This window comes from Prunus dulcis, chromosome 4, assembly GCF_902201215.1.
Source record: "Prunus dulcis chromosome 4, ALMONDv2, whole genome shotgun sequence".
Taxonomy (NCBI): Eukaryota; Viridiplantae; Streptophyta; class Magnoliopsida; order Rosales; family Rosaceae; genus Prunus; species Prunus dulcis.
In genome coordinates, this window is record NC_047653.1 from 857,343 (window position 1) to 876,571 (window position 19,229).

Sequence of the window (19,229 nt, forward strand, 5' to 3'; positions counted from 1 at the left end):
TTTGACATTACTACCAATACTAAACCTACTGCAGGCTGCAGCCAACCAATCAATGAATTCATAACAACACAACTGTAGCTGTAGAAAGAAATTTCTGATTTTTTGGAATATTATACATATTCCCATATATTTCCGTTCAAAGATAAATTGTTATTTTCTTTTGGGATCTTTTGGTTTCACACTTTGTTTACATTACACAAGTTAGTAAATCATAAATCACTTCAAATTTTTTTGGGGGCAGCTTTCTAATAAATAAAGAAAGAATAATCTGCGTCGGCATTGAACTTGTACCATACGATATATATTTGAAAATCACATACAATAAAATCCCCAAAATCGAACCCACCATATTCATATGTTCGAAACATCATCTCTTCATAAATATTAATAAATAAATAATTTTATTAATTCATTGACACAGAGTCTTCTCTTCTTGTTGCATGAAAAACTATATACAACGAACGAACGAGCTGTCTTGCTTCCAAAATGGTCTTTCTGGACCAAGGCAACAACAATACCTTCATACACTGGGCCAGCCTTCACTGTTAACATAACAACACAAAGAACCACGACATTAGAGTCTGGCCCAACAAGCCCAAACTCTAAATCTGCTTTTGATAAAAATTCAATATTTTAATTGTATAGCCGGGGCGGCTATACTCTTAAATTATATTTTAATATTTTAGACGTAGAGCCACTCGGCTATAAGCTTTAATTATATTTCAATATTTTAATAGTACAGCCGCACGGCTATACTCTATAATTATATTTAAATATTTTAATAGTATAGCCGCGCGGCTATACTCTTTAATTATATTTGAATATTTTAATAGTAAAGCCGGGCGGCTATACTCTTAAATTATATTTGAATATTTTAATAGTACAGCCGCGCGGCTATACTCTTTAATTATATTTTAATATTTTAGATGTACAGCCGCACGGCTATACTCTAAAATTATATTTGAATATTTTAATAGTACAGCCGCAGGCGATACTCTTTAATTATATTTAAATATTTTAATAGTACAGCCGCCCGGCTATACTCTGTAATTATATTTTAATATTTTAATATTTTAATAGTATAGCCGCGCGGCTATACTCTTCTATTTGGCCTATTGGAGCTTGCCCTGATTGCTGATTTCATATGGTGGGCTTCCTCGCCTCGTTTTGCTAATTCCTATATCTCCATTGCCTCCAATCGGGCTCCTGCCCTTGTTTCAGCTCTGAATATTGACCACTATTTAGGGAAATCATAAAAACGATACTGCTCCTGTGAGAGTTTTATCAGCAACTTTCTTTGATTTGCCTGGACCATAATTTAATTGGGAAAAGATGGATGCAGCGGCTATACAGATAAAGAATCTTCTATTTGTGTTTGCTGGATACGGTACCGTTGATTCTGTGAGAACCTCGTATTGCTCATTAACTAAACTGTTTTTTATGTTATTAGCTACATTTGCTGAAGAAATTATAAAATAAAATAAAAACAAACAATGAAACCATAAAGAAACTAGAAATGGAGAGTAGATTTTTTTAGCACTAGGGTTGGGGGAAGAGGTGGTTGTATCACAAACTGCTACATGAGAGAGAAGGGTTTCTATTCTATAGAGCATGCAGAGAATTGGATAAGGATATCAAGATTTAAAAGAAGATGCTTGTGTTGCAAGTGGATTAGGAATTGCTAGGAGCAGCTATCAAGGAAAATTGAATACTGTAGTTTCGAACTGCTCAGTGTGTTCAAGTGTTCAGCAAAAGGAATTGGTGCTTTTATTTCTTGATGTGAGAGTTGGTTGATCATTAAAGCTCATTGTTGGGAGTTGTACGTTGTGATTAGTGTTTTTGTGGATTTCAAAGAGCTACTTCACCCCCATTGTTGTGGGTTTTTTCTTCTTGATGTGAATTCTTACCCGCATTGTTCGATTTGTCAAACAGGGGATTTACATAGTAATAGTATATTATTCACTGACAGAGAGTCTTCTTGTTGCGTGATAAAATTATATAGAACGAGCTGTCTTGCTTCCAAAATTGTCTTTCTGGACTCAGCTAATAGCTATTACTCTTTTCTGCAATAAAGAAAGACGAAGGCAACAAGATAGACATAGACCTTCATAGACTGGGCCAGGCAGAGTCTGGCCAAAGAAGCCCATACTTAGTTCCGTTCGAGTTCAACCAATGGTGGGCTTCAAAACACAAACGAAATAAGAAAAGGGCTCCTCAACTTAAGTCAAGTTTGCAGACATAAGGATAAAGTAGAATGAACAAATTAAAAGGAATAGCAGACGTGCCTTGGATTGGAGAGAAGCACTTTCTTTATTGCACTCAGCAGCAATCACCCTTTGGCCTTACACTAGCTTTAGCTTGCATAATATTATTTATTTAGGTTTGGACAATCAAGGTTCCAAGCCTCTATTCTCTTTGCTTGTCGGGAACATATTAATCATTTCAATTGTCCAATCCTCCCCCCACCATAATTAAATTCATGTCTTTTTAAATAGACATCCAAAAGGAAATTGTTTACAAACTAACAAAGTTATTAGTATATCTACATCATTTGATTATAAAACATTTCTGCTCACAAGCGTTTCAATATCTACTTACAAGCGTTTTTATTAAAAGCAAGTTAAAATTAAAAACTGAAATCCTTATCACAAGATCATTTAGAAGTGCTTACTCAGACATAACCTCATAAGCACTTTTAATGGTGAAATTTCATGAGCAAACCAAAAAAAGAAAAAGAGAGACACAAATTTCATGTGTGACCAAACAAAACAGCTCAGTGTGTGGACCCCAAACGTGGCCGAGTAGGCAAGAAAGCAAGAGGAGGTGTCGCGTGCTAAAGCAACCAAATTTCTAAACCCATGACACGTAAGCATTCCGTTGTAACGCCACTACTATATTCCCGCGCCGTTTTCCTTCGCGCATAGCCAGAACCCATCCTTATCTCACCGACCCACGTCACCCACCCTCCGATGATATTCTCTTAACCCTTAATCACCCTTCATTTTGTAAAATGTCCCCGAAACGAGACCATCGTGCCTTTGCCCAAAGGTAATCGACCGTTAAAGGCCAATAACGGACGGGTCAGATCAACATCCTTGATACCAATACGCAACAAATAGGGTGAGCGTAGCTGGACCCCACTGGGTCTAAAACAGTGACACGTCCTCTGTTTTTCTTGTTTTTAAAGAGACTTTCTTCTTTGGTGTTTCTTCACCGGCTTTCTCTCGCTCTCTCTCTTCTTCTGCTGCGAGCCTGCGACAATTAAACCGGTGAATACATTTTCTCTATTTGATTTAATTTTTCCGATTATTTGCTTTCACTTATGGGTAACATGATAGTGAGCAATGGTTTCTCGTCTTTTGGTAGAAAATGGTACATCTTTTCTGCATTGTATTTTTTTGGTTGACATGAAATTTATGGTGTTTTTGAGTTTGATCAAGTCAAGGGTTGCATGTTTCTATTTGAGTGTTTTGTTTTCTTGTAAGTTTTTTACTATATAAGCTAGTAACCTTCGTCTAAAGGCAGATGAAGCTGAATCAAGCTGAGGTTTGCTTTTCAAATGTCATATATTTAAATACTGTGTTTCTAATTGTCTATGATGTGAACACTATTTTCGTGTTTCAGAATTAGATTTTTCATTTATTGGTTTTTGTTGGAACTTATAGGTCAATATGGGAACCAGTTTTAAAGTGGTTGTGTTGCCTCTGTTCCTTTCAAGCTTGTTGCTTTCTCTAGTTTCCTCTGCACCCAATGATGGGTTGTTTAGGATTGGACTCAAAAAGGTAAAATTGGACCCAAACAACCGGGTTGCTGCAGAGCTGGAATCCAAGAATGTAGAAGCTTTGAGAGCCTCTATGAGAAAATACCATCTTCCTGCTAAGCTTGAAGACTCTGGGGATATTGATATTGTCCCACTAAAGAACTACTTGGATGCTCAGTACTATGGTGAGATTGCTATTGGTACTCCCCCTCAGACGTTCACTGTGATTTTTGACACCGGAAGCGCTAATCTGTGGGTTCCATCATCCAAGTGTCATTTCTCGGTGAGCTTTAACATTTATACTTTGCTGTAAATTTAAAAAAAGTGAAACTTATTGGATGTGTAAAGAACTTGGTCTGAGACAACAAGATCATGGCTTTTCATTTGGGTGCAGGTTGCATGTTACTTCCATGCCAACTACAAGTCAGGCAAATCGAGTACATACAAGAAGAATGGTTTGTTTTCCGTGCTCACCCGTAACTGCTTCTAAAAATATGTTTTATAGATTGCATCATTAATTCAAAGGCTTTGGTTTAGAACAATCCTATCCAGATTAATGGTTCAGCAGAATCCTAATTTCTAAAACACAGTTTTTTGTTTGATAATGTGGTACAAACTGCAGATCCAACTTTAACTGAGCATGACAGGACAATTATCATGTGAATGCTGCAACTTTTGTTTTTGGGTTAACTGTATAGTATAATATTTGTCCGCTGCTGTGCAGGGACATCTGCTTCTATCCAGTATGGTACTGGAGCCATTTCAGGTTTCTATAGTAACGACAATGTTCAAGTTGGGGACATCGTTGTTGAAAACCAGGTAATCATAACTCCAAACTCCGTTCCCCCCTCTCACCTTATCTCTCCTCTCTCCCAGTCCAGTGTTTCGATTCAACTGTTCTCATTACTGGTTGTACATTTTCAGGACTTTATCGAAGCAACTAGTGAGCCTGGTCTCACATTTTTGGCTGCCAAGTTTGATGGTTTATTAGGACTTGGATTTCAAGAGATTTCAGTTGGAAATGCTGTCCCAGTGTGGTATGCACTTGTATCTATAATTTTCATTGATTAGTTTTTTTATTTTCCAGAAACAAATAAACAAATAAATAAATAGTTCATTATTCAGTATTCAGTGTTTGAGATGGGATACATATTATTTTAGGTACAACATGATTGAACAAGGTCTTATCAAGGAACCACTATTTTCCTTTTGGCTTAATCGTAATGCACAAGAAGAAGAAGGTGGCGAAATTGTGTTTGGCGGAGTTGATCCAAATCACTTTAAGGGCAAGCATACATATGTTCCTGTAACGAAGAAAGGCTACTGGCAGGTTGGTACTGAAACAATTATATCCAATGTGGAAGTCTGATACTTTCTTTTCTTTTCTCTTCATATTATGGTACCTTTATTTTGACCCAATTTGCTTACTCATTTCCCTCTTTTGGTAGTTTGACATGGGTGATGTTCTTATCGGTGGTAAACCAACTGGTATGTACCTTCTTGATGCCTAAAGCAGCGTACTTCAATAAAATGACAAACAATACAGTAAAAAGCGTGTGCACTGAATGTTATGTACATGGCCCCTTGTTTTTCTGACTTAACCATACTGCTGTTCAGGATATTGTTCTGGTGGCTGTTTCGCCGTTGCAGATTCAGGAACTTCTCTTTTGGCAGGTCCAACAGTACGTAATCCAATTTTTAATTGTTACTTTTGATTTTCTGTTAATCAATTCTTTGGTTGGTGCATGTTCCGCCTGTATAACTTTGTCGAGGTTGTTTAATTAGCTAGTTCTTGTTCACCCTTTAACTTCTCAGGCTGAATATTCTAATAGAAGTATAAAATGAGAAATGAAGTTGTTTTGATTTGTACTTGAAGAATTAAGTTCTCACACTTGTCAACTAGGCCAGTTTATACATGAGCATGTTAATCACCTTCTTTCGCGTATATAGATCTAATGAAGTACTTCTGTCCATTATATCCTTCTAGTTCTGTTTGTGTTCTTTTTTTCTCTTTCTCCTTTTTCCCTTTTTGGTGCATTGGTTATGGGAATTTTTATTGTTGAATCCACGACCCTGCATGTGAAAATTTTAGTGTCTTCATGAAATTCTTATATATGCTTTATTTATTTAGTGGTTGTGCCCTGTAATTTTTCATTATAAACCTTTAAAATGAGAATTCTGAGCCCTTTTTTCTTCTTTTGTTTTTATCACTGCACTTAAAACTTCTTCTTTTTTGGCAAAGTTTTGTGACTGCACTAGTAATGATTTTCGTCTTGATTAATTTCTCTCTCCCTCTCTACTTGAAGACTGTGATTACCATGATAAATCAAGCCATTGGAGCTGAGGGTGTTGTTAGCCAGGAATGCAAGGCAGTTGCTCAACAGTATGGGCAAACCATTATGAATCTGCTCTTGGCTGAGGTAAAAGTAACTGCTATTCTAGTTTACTTTTTTTTTTCTTGTGAAATAAAATTCAGTTATAGATGCTTATATCATGTCATGAGTGGAGCTGATCATAATTCACTTTGTCTTGCATATTTTATCCAACAGGCCCGACCAGACAAGGTTTGTTCCCAAATTGGATTGTGCACCTTTGATGGGACTCGTAGTGTTAGGTCAGCATAAAAAATGTTCTTTTATTTGGGCTTGCGCTCTTTATTCAGTGCTTTATTTGAATTCCCTATATTTACTTTTTATGTTATTAGGGAACAAAACTGTGATGTCTGTCACTGTTGTCATTATGTGAAATTGGTTGCTGCCTTGGGTAATAAACTTGTTGGTTCATTGTTGTGTCTTTATAGTATGGGCATTGAGAGTGTGGTGGCTAAGAGCAACGGGAAATCTTCTGGCATTCTTCATGATGCTTCGTGCTCTGCTTGTGAGATGGCGGTTGTCTGGATGAAAAACCAACTTGGGCAGAACCAGACGCAAGATCGTATTTTGAACTACGTCAATGAGGTAAAGTAGTTGCATGATACTTGATCAAAATTATACTAGAATTGTGTCTCTTTCTGGCTTTACAATAGTATACCTCTGCAGCTTTGTGAACGGATGCCAAGCCCAATGGGGCAATCTGCTGTTGACTGTGGAAGGCTTTCTTCCATGCCTAGTGTTTCCTTCACCATTGGTGGTAAAGTCTTTAAACTCACCCCAAACGAGGTAGGACAGCATCCCAACTTAGCCTTAGCTATATGTTTGCTATTCCTTCTGATCTTTTATGTAATGCTATCTGGTTCCCCCAGGTTTAAGATCAGCGAATGAGGAATATCATATTCTCTTTTAAAAGAATAGAAAAAACAAGTGTTTGAATTCTAATTAAACCATTGTTTCTTGATCAATAGACTATAGTTTATGTACTTTTTCATGACATATTGTTATGCTTGCCCTGTGGATTTACATTTTTAAAGTTGCAGTGAAGCCTACCTTTGCACTTAAACGCCCAAATTTTCTGTTTGTTTGAGCAGTACATACTTAAGGTGGGTGAGGGTCCTCAAGCTCAGTGCATAAGTGGCTTCACTAATATCGATATCCCTCCTCCCCGGGGACCTCTCTGGTATAATCATATAATTGAACACTTGGTCTTTTTGCTTCAAAGCGCATGTCATTGTTTGTCATGCTTTATAGATGGTGAAACTTTTGTTTTGATTCTCACTTGCTTCACTGCAATGCAGGATCTTGGGAGATATCTTCATGGGTCGCTACCACACCGTCTTTGATTCTGGAAATATGAGAGTTGGATTTGCAGAGGCAGCGTAAAGAACCTCTTCCCTGGGCCCTTGTCTAAATTAGTTGTTGCTTGCGCATCTTGTTTACTTGCTGTCTGTGTATCTCTATGTAATTTGAAACTCGAAAGTTGAGGTGTTGGCCCCAGCCTAAATGTAGCGCTTGTGAATATAAGTGTTTGTAATCTTCAGTGTTATAAGTTTGAGAGCAGAGAGTTGTTCATTAAAGAAAGGCATGAGCTGCTAAAGAGAGACAACTTGTCGATATTCTTCAAATTTAACCATGGCCAAAGAGTCGTCAAGTACAGAAGAGATTAGCAAATGCAAGAGATTGCTAGATTATTTAAGAACCAAATCAGGACAGAATTTGAATGATAAGGGGGAATCGCAGTGACATTATTTACTGGTTGTTCTCAAACCCATGTATTGCGTATAAGAAACTTGTTCACTTGTATGTCCAGAACCAAAAGCCACACAAGAATGATAGTTTGATGGGGTGGAGTGGAGGGGGGTTCCAGGCAGGAGCCCCCAACCCAATGGGGCTTGTGATGAAGATGAGGTGGGAGTAATACCAAAAACTTATGTTACGAAAAATTGCAAAATTTGAATGATGCTTGATAGTCCTATTGGCGTGCATGATATATAATCCATGGATCATCTGAATCGATATTACGACTAGAGTGCAAAATCGACCGGTCGTCAACTGCTGGACCAACCCTTCTGTTGTTCATGACACATCCCATCCCTCCGAGAAACAATTTCATATCTTTGTTTCATTGCCTCATTCTTTCTATCTCTCTCATCTTTTAATAGGTAACATGACGAGATAAATAGAAAGAATCGGACAATGAACGAGAAATAGGGAAATACTCCATCGGAAAGCCTAATTTATTATCTAGTCATATCAAAATAAATAAATAAATAGCGAATAGCTTAAAGGCGGGTGGGTAACACAAGTTTAGTTAACCTTTTGTTGCTTGCTAGCATGAAGCACAAGGTGGTGTCTGAAAAGAAGTGCCGAAAGCTGACAATAAAAGGAGAGGAGGTAAAAGAAGGCAAAGAAAGGACAGAAAGGGTAGGTGGCATGTGAAAAAAGAAAGGCAGCCAGCCCTTAAGTTAAAATGATTGGGTTGCTTAGAAGGGAAGAAGTAGGAGGGACCTAAAATGACAAGGGTAAAGGCTTAGGCAAGGCAAGGCATCAATCATCACTTCACACACTCCTCATAAGTGCATGCACATTTCATATCATATTGCGCACGCAAAAGGCGTACGTCCAAAGCTTACAACCGCCGTGAACCGTCCAAATGAAAAAAAGAAAAAAGGTAACTGTGAGCTGAGCTACAATACAAGGACTGCAATTGCAACTCACTTCGTATAATGACTCTTGGTTTGTAACGGACCAGACTGGTTGGTGGTGTTGGTGTTGGTGTGAGAGAGAATGTGAGTTGAGTTTGGTTTGGCGGCTTATACAAGTTTATCCCAACTGTCCACTCAAGTATCTAATGCTATGCACACAAAGCCTTTGCCTTTTGGACTTGCTTGGGTTGGTTGCTCTGAGCTCATTCAACCCCTTTCTTTATCTTTCAGTTATTCCCTTTTCCTTTATATATCATTTTCTCATTGATAAGAAAATGACTTTGGCAAACTTGCAAGTCGGGAGCCTTTTCATACATGATACATTATCATTCCTTCCTTTAAGAAAGGAGAAAAAGGACTTATTTTTTGGTAATGGGCACACATTCTCCATCAAACTTGGGATAAACAATAGTTGATCATTGCCTACTTGAGAGACTATTCAAACACCAAAGAGTCGTGAATTAAAGTCAACCTAATCTCCACACTTAAGCTAATAAGAATATCCCATGAAATGATCCAAATCCAATCCATTGTACTTGTGCATACACATACATGCATGCTCATTATCAGTAAGGAGGACAACGGCAAGGAGACTTGCCTTGCCTCATTGAAAATGCACTTTAACACCGCAATCTACGACACCACTTGCACACCAAAACGCATAGAATTACTTTAATCATATTTAATCATACCTCCTAAACCTAACCTAATCTAATCTTTTCTTAGCTTAGAGCTAAGGTAAGCTAAACTAAGTAACCGCCGGCCAAACTAGTAACATTGCAATTTGCACCCTCCTTTTGCCACGTGGAAGCCTCACATGACTTGTAGAGAGACGGCGGCCGCCCATTGGTCCAAAAGCCGAAAGGCTGGAGAAAGGTTTTAGCCCAACTTAAAAGCCAAACTCATACCAAAGCAAACCCCACACTCTTCTCGCCACACCCCCCCTTCTTGTTCTCTGCCTCTCTCTCTGGCTTCTCTGCTTTCCCTGCCCTCTGCATATACATATATAATTCAGCTCCTCCCACCAAACCAAAACAACACATATCATTTTACCTAACCTGTAAAATCTTCCCAATGGACTGGACCAGGGGACCAACCATTGGCCATGGCTCCTCTGCCACCGTCTCCATTGCCAAGTCTCATGGCTCCGGTGAGGTTTTCGCAGTCAAATCAGCCAAGCTCTCACAGTCACACTCCCTTCAGATGGAGCAAACAATTCTGTCTACATTAAGCTCTGCCCAAATTGTATCATACAAAGGCTGCAACACCTCCACCGAGAACGGCACCGTCTTCTACAATCTCTTCCTCGAATACGCACCCGGAGGCACACTCTCCGACGCAATTCGAAGGCAAGGCGGGTGTCTAAACGAGGCCGCGATCAGATCCTACACGAGGAAAATTCTACTTGGGCTGCACCACCTTCACTCTAATCAAATTGCTCATTGCGACATTAAGGGTCAGAATATTTTGGTCACAAATAATGGGGCGGAAGTGAAGCTCGCTGACTTGGGTTGCGCCAAGCGCGTAAATTTTGCTCATGGGTTGCCAATTGGGGGGACACCGGTGTACATGGCGCCGGAGGTGGCGCGCGGAGAGCAACAGGGACTTGCCGCCGATGTGTGGGCTCTGGGATGCACGATGATCGAGATGGCCACGGGGCGGGCTCCGTGGCCTTGTGTTTCCGACCCTGTATCGGCCATGTACCGAATCGGGTTTTCCAGTGACGTGCCTGAGACACCAAGCTCTTTGTCGAAGCAAGGCAGGGACTTTGTCACCAAGTGTTTGATGAGGGACCCAATGGAAAGGTGGTCAGCTGGTGAGCTTCTCAAACATGGATTTTTACTTGAGGCACCTAATTATTTGCTCAGTCCCACAACTGTGTTAGATCATGGTTTGTGGGAGGAGGAGTTTGATTTGGATTTGGAACACATTTGGGAACCGACCCATCAAAGTGGTTGCTCAAACTCAGCTAAGGGAAGGATTCGACAGTTGAGTGAAGGCAAAGCGGTGTCATTTTCAGGAGTGACCAATTGGGCTTGTGATGATGAAGATTTTTGGGTCACAGTGAGAAGCAATGACATTGAACATCCAAATACGACGCTCCATTGGAACGAATATGAAGCCAGTGATATTTGTGACGACGAGCCTCATCCAACAAAAACAAATGCAAAAACTACTAGTGGTGGTGGGTTGGGTTTAGACGCTAGTGAGGCAGCTAGCTTTAGCAGTAGACATAGGAAGAAGAGCAGGGCTTGGACGGCCTCCAAATGTAACCATTATGTCTTTTGTGGAAATCTGAATTTTGTAAACAAGGAATTAAGGTTGTTTATTGATCAGCTCCTTATAATTATACACTATTTTCCTTCTCTTATTCTTTCACACACACAGCCTAGCCATGGCCCATCATACTTTCATTTCATAATGTTGTCTGTTTTGAAAAAGGGTTAGTTTCTTGGACACCCACCTGCCAAAAGCTTAACCAAAATTTCCAAAGACCGCAAAAACTTTGTTTGGTTTGCTTTTGACATGCCCAATAGCTACCTGTAAATGGTTGCGACTCTTTGCAACTCTGGGTTTTAGTGTGGATAGTACTACTACAGGCATACCAAATACCACACAGACTACTCTCTCCACCCATTGACACAAGAAGAATAAGTGATACAAACAGTGTAGTGAATCTGTGAAACGCTTGCATATATAAGATCAAAGAAAATATACAGACGAGATAAAATGTGGAAAACAAAATTCCCAAACTGACGTAAGAAAAAAAAAAACAATCATCTTCCAAACAATTGTTATGAAAAATTATATACATACTTGTTCACCCGTTTTCGCGTTTTACTCCTGTGATGGAAGGGCGAAGTTCCCCACTGGCTTGGAGACCATGTATTGGTCAACAAGTCAGCTTTCTTTGGTGTGCGAGCGTGCCACTGCTAGCAATGTAAATTCTAGCAGACTTCTTTTTAGAATAGATAACTTGCGCCCCAAGTTACTGACCTCTAAAACAAACGATTGTGAATTTGGGTGAGGAATATCTCCCAAGTAAGTTCTTTTCTTGCCTCAGACTGGTAAGGACTTTCATAATTTATCTCAGTATCAAACGGCTGTTCTGGCCAGAAATATTTGATAGAAGTTGAGCTGTTTCAGGCAGAACTGCCTTTTACAAAACAATAAATATGCATATCGACTCTAGGAAGGTTAAAAGATGGCCGGAACTTCGTTTCTGCTTGGATGGGAGGTTCCAGTTTGGGCTGGACTGGACGTGCCTGGGACGGTCCGTACTGCTTCGTGACTTCAGACGTTAGGCTGACCTATGAATCGATACCAAAGTTTGATTTTGGCAGAGTTTTATGTTTACTTCACGCTTCGTGAGGCCTTTGAGTGGGCAGAACTGCAGCTTCTTCAGTTTGGAGGGGGCAGAAGTGGCTGTTCTTGATGGTTTGATGAGCTAGGGATTGCACTACGAGCGTTGTTCTGCTTGGGCAGGACTCTTCATGAGTTCGCTGAGGTCTCCACGTCTGTGAAAACTCAAATTCTGCTTGTCTTGGCTTTTGCTGAACCAAATTTGTAACGAGGGATCTCGTTTTAGAAGACTTATTTTCTAAGTCTGGACTTTGGAATTCTGATCTAAAGCTGGTTTCTCTTGGAATCCAAGTGAGCTTTTGGTTGTTTTCTTGTTTGTTGTTTTTTTTTTATTGATTGATGAATTGAGTGTCCTTTTCTTTCTTGCCTACTTCTGTTTTTATAAGAGACCTTCTTGGGGAGGTGGTTTTAATTTTAAATAATGGGCGGCAAAAAGATCTTCTAAAATGTAAAGTAGAAATGATTTTTATCAATTATGGCAGATAGGCTCCCAGTAGTCACCTCCTAGAGCAATCCCTTTCCTGGTTTCCTAGGTGACAGCTTTCTATTTCAACGCCATCGCCTGTGTGGGCTTATTTTATGGCGGTTTTGGGTTTTCTTTTATATTTTCTGAACAACTCTCTGTTTCTTGCTTTTGAAAGCGTGACCCGTGAATTTCTTTGAAGAGGGTGTATTGCTTTTGGAGCAAAATCTCTGAATATAGATGGGCTTTTGATCTTCTGTTGGCAGTGTTTTCAGAGAAAAAAACTTTAGTTGGAATTGCTGACTTTTCAAAGCTGAGGTAGCCACGTGGGTGTGTTTTTAATCTCTTGGGTTTGAGCCCAACAATTTTTTGTGGGCTGATCTTTGAAGCCTTAATGACAGCTTCTATGTTTTGGTCTTTCTTGGGCTGGGCAAGTAACTTCACCATGGGCCCCTTTTTTTTTTGAACTCTTCTTGGTGTGTTAATTTTAGGCCCAAACAATACTAAACAGAAATCCATCTAAACACTGTTCTTAAGCACAGTGTAATGACGAAAGTGCCCCTCCTTTTACTGTTGTGTTGTTTTCAGTTCTGTTTTCTCTTCAACACAGTGAATTTTCAAAAATACCCTCCACTAAACCTTTTCTGCTCTTCCCTTTTTGCCCGTCCTTTACTATATTTTTCCTTATGTTCCCTTTTTGCCCCTCTTTGGATGCTAACTCTCCCCACTGTTTATACTAAAGTTTAGTGGCTGATTTATATATCACTATATTAGCATGGATGAGCATATCATTCTTTATTATTACTTTACCGAAAACATCATCACTTGCTCTATGCTATGCACAGTAGCGTGCCTAATTAACTTGACACTGTTGTTTTTGGTTGCTCGGGCTGATTTGGCTAATTAATTTTTCCATTTATCTACACTAACACTTGTTATTTTCCAAATATGTACTAACATAGTTAAAATCTCTGCAGAAGACAAGAAAGATCATAAACCACTTCTATAGTAGAGCTAACAAAAGATAGATCCCCTTTCAATAAACATCAAGGCAGAAAAATCCTCTTCCCAACCCTGCATATATGTAAAGACACGTACAAATTCTTTTGAACAAGGAGCAGCTCAAATTGTTGATATTTTGATTGCTGCTTGGTTTAATAAAATATGTCCAATATTTTAAGATGACAAGCAACATATAAAACATTTTATTAGTCTTTATTTTATAACTTAAACTTACTACATATTTTCTCAACTTTGTACACATGTAAAATAGTTCTAAAACCCGCAACCTTTGATGTTCTCCATGAAAAATTAACGGGCTAAATCCGTGCACACGACACGAGAGAACACGAGCAAAAGTAAAGCCAGCGAAAAAGACAAAGCAGTCCACAACTCCAAACCAAACCCGGAATAAGGTTTTTAGCACAGTAATCATTTCCGGGCCTTCCCGCCGGTGCCTTTCCCCGCTGCTTTCTCTCCTCCTCGGTACCCTTTGTTTGATTTTCTTTAATAATGTGAACTTTCCCTTTTCGTTGGTTTAGGGTTCTTTTGCGTCGTTTGTATCTAATAAAAGATCCTAAACCCCCAATTTTGTTTTCTTTAACGTTCTGAGGTTTCCACAGTGAATTGTAAAAAGGGCGTTTCCAACATTCAGCGGAGTTGCAGAAAATCTAGCCATGTCGGAGAAAGGAGGAAAAGGGTTTTTTTGCCTACTGGCAAAGCAGTAAAATCTTCACTGAAATCTACCCCTTCTACAAAGGACGGTCTGCTTTTTCTTCGCTCTTTACTTTTTTAAACTTGTAATGCTTCTCTTGCCCTTTTTCTTTTTTCTTTTTTCCTTTTTCTCTTTAAGACATTAGATAATTCTGTCTCTGTAGCTTCCTTGAAAGGGAAGGATGATAGCTCAACAAAGTCCAAGAAGGGGAGAAAAGTCCAGTTCGATTCTGAAGGTTGATCATGTTTCTACACTCTCTATCTTTTCCTATTTAACTTATTCTCATATTTTAGTCATGCATGTGCTTATCTTCTTCAATCGTCAACATCTATAATGTTGGTACTTGAATTTACAGGTTTGCATGAACCCAAAACATTCTGATGAATTTCCATTTTGATCACTCATCTGATGTTTGCTTGTTCCCTTTTCACAAAATGTGATTTTTTAAGCTGATTGGGGCAAAGGGGGAAAAGGAGACAAGAAAGAAAGAACCACAGCCACTGGAGCTCAAAATTGAGCAGGGTGAGCACTTTCCTTGGCTATCGAGTATTTTTCAGCTATAACATGTTATGTTTACTTACTATAGTATAGTATCTCAGTGCTCAGTTCTGTGTGTTTCATATTTCCTATATCAAATAGTTGTCATTTTTGTTAATGCTTGCAGAACTGCCACAGAGTGCCAAATGTCTGATGGATTGTGAGGCTGCGGATATATTACAAGGAATCCAGGAGCAAATTATCCTGTTGTCTAAAGATCCTACTATTAAAATCCCTGTGTAAGAATGAAGTTAATTATTTTCTCAATAGAAGAATGGCGATTGAGAAAATGGTTGTTGGTTATAGCAATCGATGTTTGTTTTGTGTATATGAAGTGCTCCAATTGGTTTGCTTTCAGATCATTCGACAAGGGACTGCAGTACACCAAAAGAACCAGCCATTATACCAATCCCCAATCTGTCAGAAAAGTTCTTGAGTATCCTTGATTGGTTCCTTTACATTTATATGTTCATGGGCGTGTGTGTATGTGCGTGCTTGAGAATGCTTGATTTGTTCCTCAAGGTTATATGTATGTTTAGATGAATATCTTTCTTTGCCATTGAACTCTTAACTTGAATATTAGGACTCTCACAAAATATGGTGTCTCAGATGGCGAGGTTACAATCTCAACCTTTGGTATTAGTTTTTAAAATTTAAGCAATGGTATTTTATATTAATTTTCTTGCCGCAGATAAGTGTGATTGCCAATGTTTGTCCCGAAACCACTGATGAAGTTTTTGCTCTAGTACCATCCTTGAAGGTAGAGTAATGTTCAGAAGAAGATTGTAATTTGTGGCTAGTATTTTCTTTGACCGTATTGAATGATCCAGATAGAAAATTTTAGTTTAAATATGTATATATATGATTTTTTGTTTTCTTGTATGAACTAAAATGTGAAAAATAGAATTTCCTAACAACTGCCATGAAAAGTAAATAACTAAAAAACATCTTGAAAGGTCTACAATTCCCCTAATTAATCTTGTTGGCTACTTTGTGAGTCTGTGACAATCTCCCATTCTAATTGGCTTCTTAAGATCTTGGTCTCCTCAAGTAACTGATCATACTCAAGAATATCATCTTCTAAATCTTCCTTTAGATCAATAATATTAGCCTCTGTCTCTGTCTCGACTTCATATTCTAGTTGTTTAAGCTTCTTGTCATATGACTGCAACTGGCTCTTCAAGCTTTGGTTTTCCTCAACTACAACACCTTGCTCAATGAGTGACTCTCCAAATAGTTTTCTTACAACATCAGTATTGGCTTCTGCAACACAAACCTCTCTCTCTTGGTTCTCAAGTTCAAATTCTAGTTTGTCCAACCTTATTCTCAATGACTGCAATTGCTTCTCTTTTTCTGCAAGTATACCACAGTGGTTGACGGAAGCCTCTTCATATCTTTTCTGTAAATCACTAACATTATTATTTTCAGCCAAAAACTCTTGTTTCCTTCTGTAAAGTTCATATTGTAGATGTTGGTTTTCTTGCACTACAATATCTTTCTCAGCATGCAACTCTTTCAATAAGTTACCTAGAGAAGTAATATTCGCTTCCGCAACATCAAGCTCTTCAGTTTTCATCCTAAGGTCATATTCTACTTGGCTGAGAGTTGCTTTCCAGAACTGCAATTCGCAAACATGATCAAACTCTGTCTTCTTGTCGATTTCAGATTCTAGCTGTTTGAACTTGTTGTCATATGATTGCAACTGGCTCTTCAAACTTTGGTTTTCCTCAAGTAACTCTCCATATAGGTTCCTTAGAACATCATTATTGGCTTCTGCAACATTAACCTCGCTCTCTTTATTTTGAAGTTCAAATTCTAGTTGGTCCAGCCTTGTTCTCAATGACTGCAATTGCTTCTCCTTTTCAGCAAATAAACGATTGTGGTTGAGGAAAGCCTCTTCGGATCTTTTCTGTAACGCACTAGCGTAGTTATTTCCTGCCAAAACCTCTTGTGTCATTTCGTCAAGTTCATATTGTAGCTGTTGAAGTTTGATGTTTGATGATTTCAACTCATTCTGCAGACTTTGATTTTCCTGCACTACGATACCTTGCTCAATATGTAACTTATTAAATAAGTTACTTAGAGAAGAACTATCAGCATTTGCAACAACCAGCTCTTTAGTTTTGGTCCTAAGTTCATATTCTACATTGTTCAGTTTTCTTCTCAAAAACTGCAATTGATTTTCTTTTTCTCCAAGCAAACCATTGTCGTTCTCTTCAAATCTTTTGCGCAGTTTTGCTTGTCTCCGAAGTTTTCTGATATCCTGACATACTTCGTGCATCACAAAATCAAGGAATATGCATAATCCTGCAAGTGGACAAAAATATTTTAACTAACAAATCAGAAAGCATTAACAAATACAAACTCAAAAAGAAGAAAAAAAAAATTCAGACATTACCCTACAGCACATGCAACAGGGCAATTCATTGAAAACCCACAAAAGGGCAAGGAGCACCCGGAAAAAAAAAAAAAAAAAAAAAAAACGCAACAGAACTAAAGCAGGACCAGATCTAACTAAATCCCAAGCACAGGCACAGCATGAAGATCATGATCCCGTCCGACAAAGATTAAACGGGCATAAGGCCAGCAGTAAAATGAAACACACACTTGACATGCGGTAGCAACACCAAGTTGAAACAAGAAAAATTACAGAAAATACAGACCCACATCACAGATCTATCACAAAAGCCAGTAACTCTCAGAGCAGTCCAAAGGCACAAGAATAGTAACCAAGGAGCAGGAAGGGGGTGGTGCAGGCAACAGAGTCGGAGCGTTGTCCCGGCTCTACACACCTTCCAAGGGGTACGCGAGAGATCGCGTTTTGGGTTGGCCCTTGTATCCGGGTGATGAAATCGGTTCGAAAGGGAAGTGGGGGGATCTGGGTTTTGAACAGCAACAACCCAAGAAGTCGCATCTTCACCGGAATCGTAACCACCGATGCACCAAGAGGAAACCAGCAATCGAACCGACGACGGCGAAAGGACAGCTCTGAGAAAGATGGAATGGTGGAGATATGCGGGATCTAAGCAGATAGTAGGCATGAAGCCTTCGATACAAGCAGGGTATGCTTGAAAGTTGGAGTTTTTGGAATTTGTTAAGTAACCAAACAAGGGCAGTTCCCGGTTGGTTGTAGCTAGCTCTGCGTGGACTAGGTTTAGAATCATATTAGGGTTCCTATACTGGTTCAATTTTCAAATTAATACAAATCACATTTAGGGTTCCTATAAATGTGTTATCTAGCATAAATATTTAAAATATATCATGCTAGTTTATACCAGGGACTCTTAACATTCACGCACAACTAATTAGGGATTTTTAAAGGGAGGGATGTATAATACAAACTCAAAATAAATAAATAAATAAATAAAAATCAACAATTCAATGAACATGAAACTATCAACCAAAACCAACATATAGTGATTGAGCAAAGAAAAAACACTTACCAATGAGAATTAAATCAATAAAGTAGTCAAAGAACTGGGAGTAGCTGACGACAAGCGACAAAGGCTTCTGAATCATCCTAACATAGTGTAGAAAGCAGAACAACCTGAGCATGCTCTTAACAATAATGAGCCAAAACAACGGAACATGATTACTCCTCATAGCTAACATGTTCATATTTTCAGTGTTGAGAATATCTCTAGAAAACTAGATTAGTTTTTGATGAATTGAAAGATACATAGAATTGTGTTTATATATATATGTATCTGATTAGGCCTTATGGGCAATTTCCTTGATGCATTAGTAATTAAGGGTGAGTTAGGAATCCTATCAAACTAGTGATTCTTTATAAACTTTCTGTTTTGAGTTTTGGGTTCTTTTTCTTTTTGGGATGGGAAACACAACCTAAAACCAAAAGAAAGGGAAAGTCCTTGTGTTAATTATAATTCCTATTGCTACCTGGTTGTGATAAGCTCTATCCCTTTTCCCAATCCTTTTCCTTTCATCAACAAGATTTGAAAAAGTTTGTAATAAATAGCTGTTAATTACTATCTTACCCCTAAATGCTACCTGGTTAAATTAAGTTTCACCGACCCAAAAAAAAAAAAGAAATAACAAAACAATAGTCCTCCTTTTCTTTTCTCAAGATATATATGCATTTTTTTTTATCTTCCTTTTCCTTTTCTTTTTCTCAAGATATATATACATCCTTATATCCAATACTATGGTCACTTGCCATTATTTTGACAATTTATATGGGTAACGTTTCTGGATTTATCAAAACAAAAGAAATTGTTTTAATTTTTAGTTTTTTTTGAACAATGTGATATTCTAAACTACTCTAATATTTAAGGAGGAAGTTTGAACTTGAGTG

General features: G+C 38.4%; 4 protein-coding genes across 7 annotated transcripts; 3 read left to right on the forward strand and 1 right to left on the reverse strand.

Annotated features, from left to right (window-relative positions):
• The first annotated feature begins 3,017 nt into the window (after positions 1-3,017).
• Positions 3,018-7,880, forward strand: LOC117624565 (aspartic proteinase). The gene is made up of 14 exons (XM_034355884.1): positions 3,018-3,269; positions 3,666-4,043; positions 4,155-4,215; positions 4,485-4,579; positions 4,685-4,797; positions 4,922-5,090; positions 5,209-5,248; positions 5,378-5,442; positions 6,067-6,180; positions 6,310-6,374; positions 6,561-6,717; positions 6,799-6,918; positions 7,224-7,312; positions 7,431-7,880. Exons 2-14 carry the CDS (start codon positions 3,672-3,674, stop codon positions 7,513-7,515), a joined length of 1,545 nt encoding a protein of 514 aa, XP_034211775.1. The 5' UTR covers positions 3,018-3,269; positions 3,666-3,671; the 3' UTR covers positions 7,516-7,880.
• Positions 7,881-9,763: 1,883 nt separating this feature from the next.
• LOC117624124 (mitogen-activated protein kinase kinase kinase 18-like) lies at positions 9,764-11,285 on the forward strand. The gene has a single exon (XM_034355262.1). The coding sequence runs from the start codon at positions 9,912-9,914 to the stop codon at positions 11,283-11,285; it is 1,374 nt and encodes a 457-aa protein (XP_034211153.1). The 5' UTR covers positions 9,764-9,911.
• A 2,705-nt stretch (positions 11,286-13,990) lies between these two features.
• Positions 13,991-15,766, forward strand: LOC117626653 (DNA-directed RNA polymerases IV and V subunit 4-like). Of its 3 annotated transcripts, none has more exons than XM_034358442.1 (8): positions 13,991-14,177; positions 14,286-14,426; positions 14,541-14,612; positions 14,827-14,899; positions 15,042-15,153; positions 15,273-15,350; positions 15,498-15,531; positions 15,606-15,766. In XM_034358442.1, the coding sequence occupies exons 3-8, from the start codon at positions 14,559-14,561 to the stop codon at positions 15,681-15,683; spliced, it is 429 nt and encodes a 142-aa protein (XP_034214333.1). In that variant the 5' UTR covers positions 13,991-14,177; positions 14,286-14,426; positions 14,541-14,558; the 3' UTR covers positions 15,684-15,766. The 3 variants fall into 3 exon arrangements, with proteins under 3 accessions (XP_034214333.1, XP_034214332.1, XP_034214331.1); XM_034358441.1 differs by having other exon boundaries at positions 13,991-14,148; positions 14,286-14,462; XM_034358440.1 differs by having other exon boundaries at positions 13,991-14,148.
• On the reverse strand, positions 15,751-18,456 carry LOC117626652 (putative leucine-rich repeat-containing protein DDB_G0290503). 2 transcript variants are annotated; one of them, XM_034358438.1, is made up of 2 exons: positions 18,358-18,456; positions 15,751-17,221 (listed from the first exon to the last, which is right to left on the reverse strand). In XM_034358438.1, exons 1-2 carry the CDS (start codon positions 18,431-18,433, stop codon positions 15,888-15,890), a joined length of 1,410 nt encoding a protein of 469 aa, XP_034214329.1. In that variant the 5' UTR covers positions 18,434-18,456; the 3' UTR covers positions 15,751-15,887. The 2 variants fall into 2 exon arrangements, with proteins under 2 accessions (XP_034214329.1, XP_034214330.1); XM_034358439.1 differs by lacking the exon at positions 18,358-18,456 and adding an exon at positions 17,578-18,183 and having other exon boundaries at positions 15,752-17,221.
• Positions 18,457-19,229: the final 773 nt, after the last annotated feature.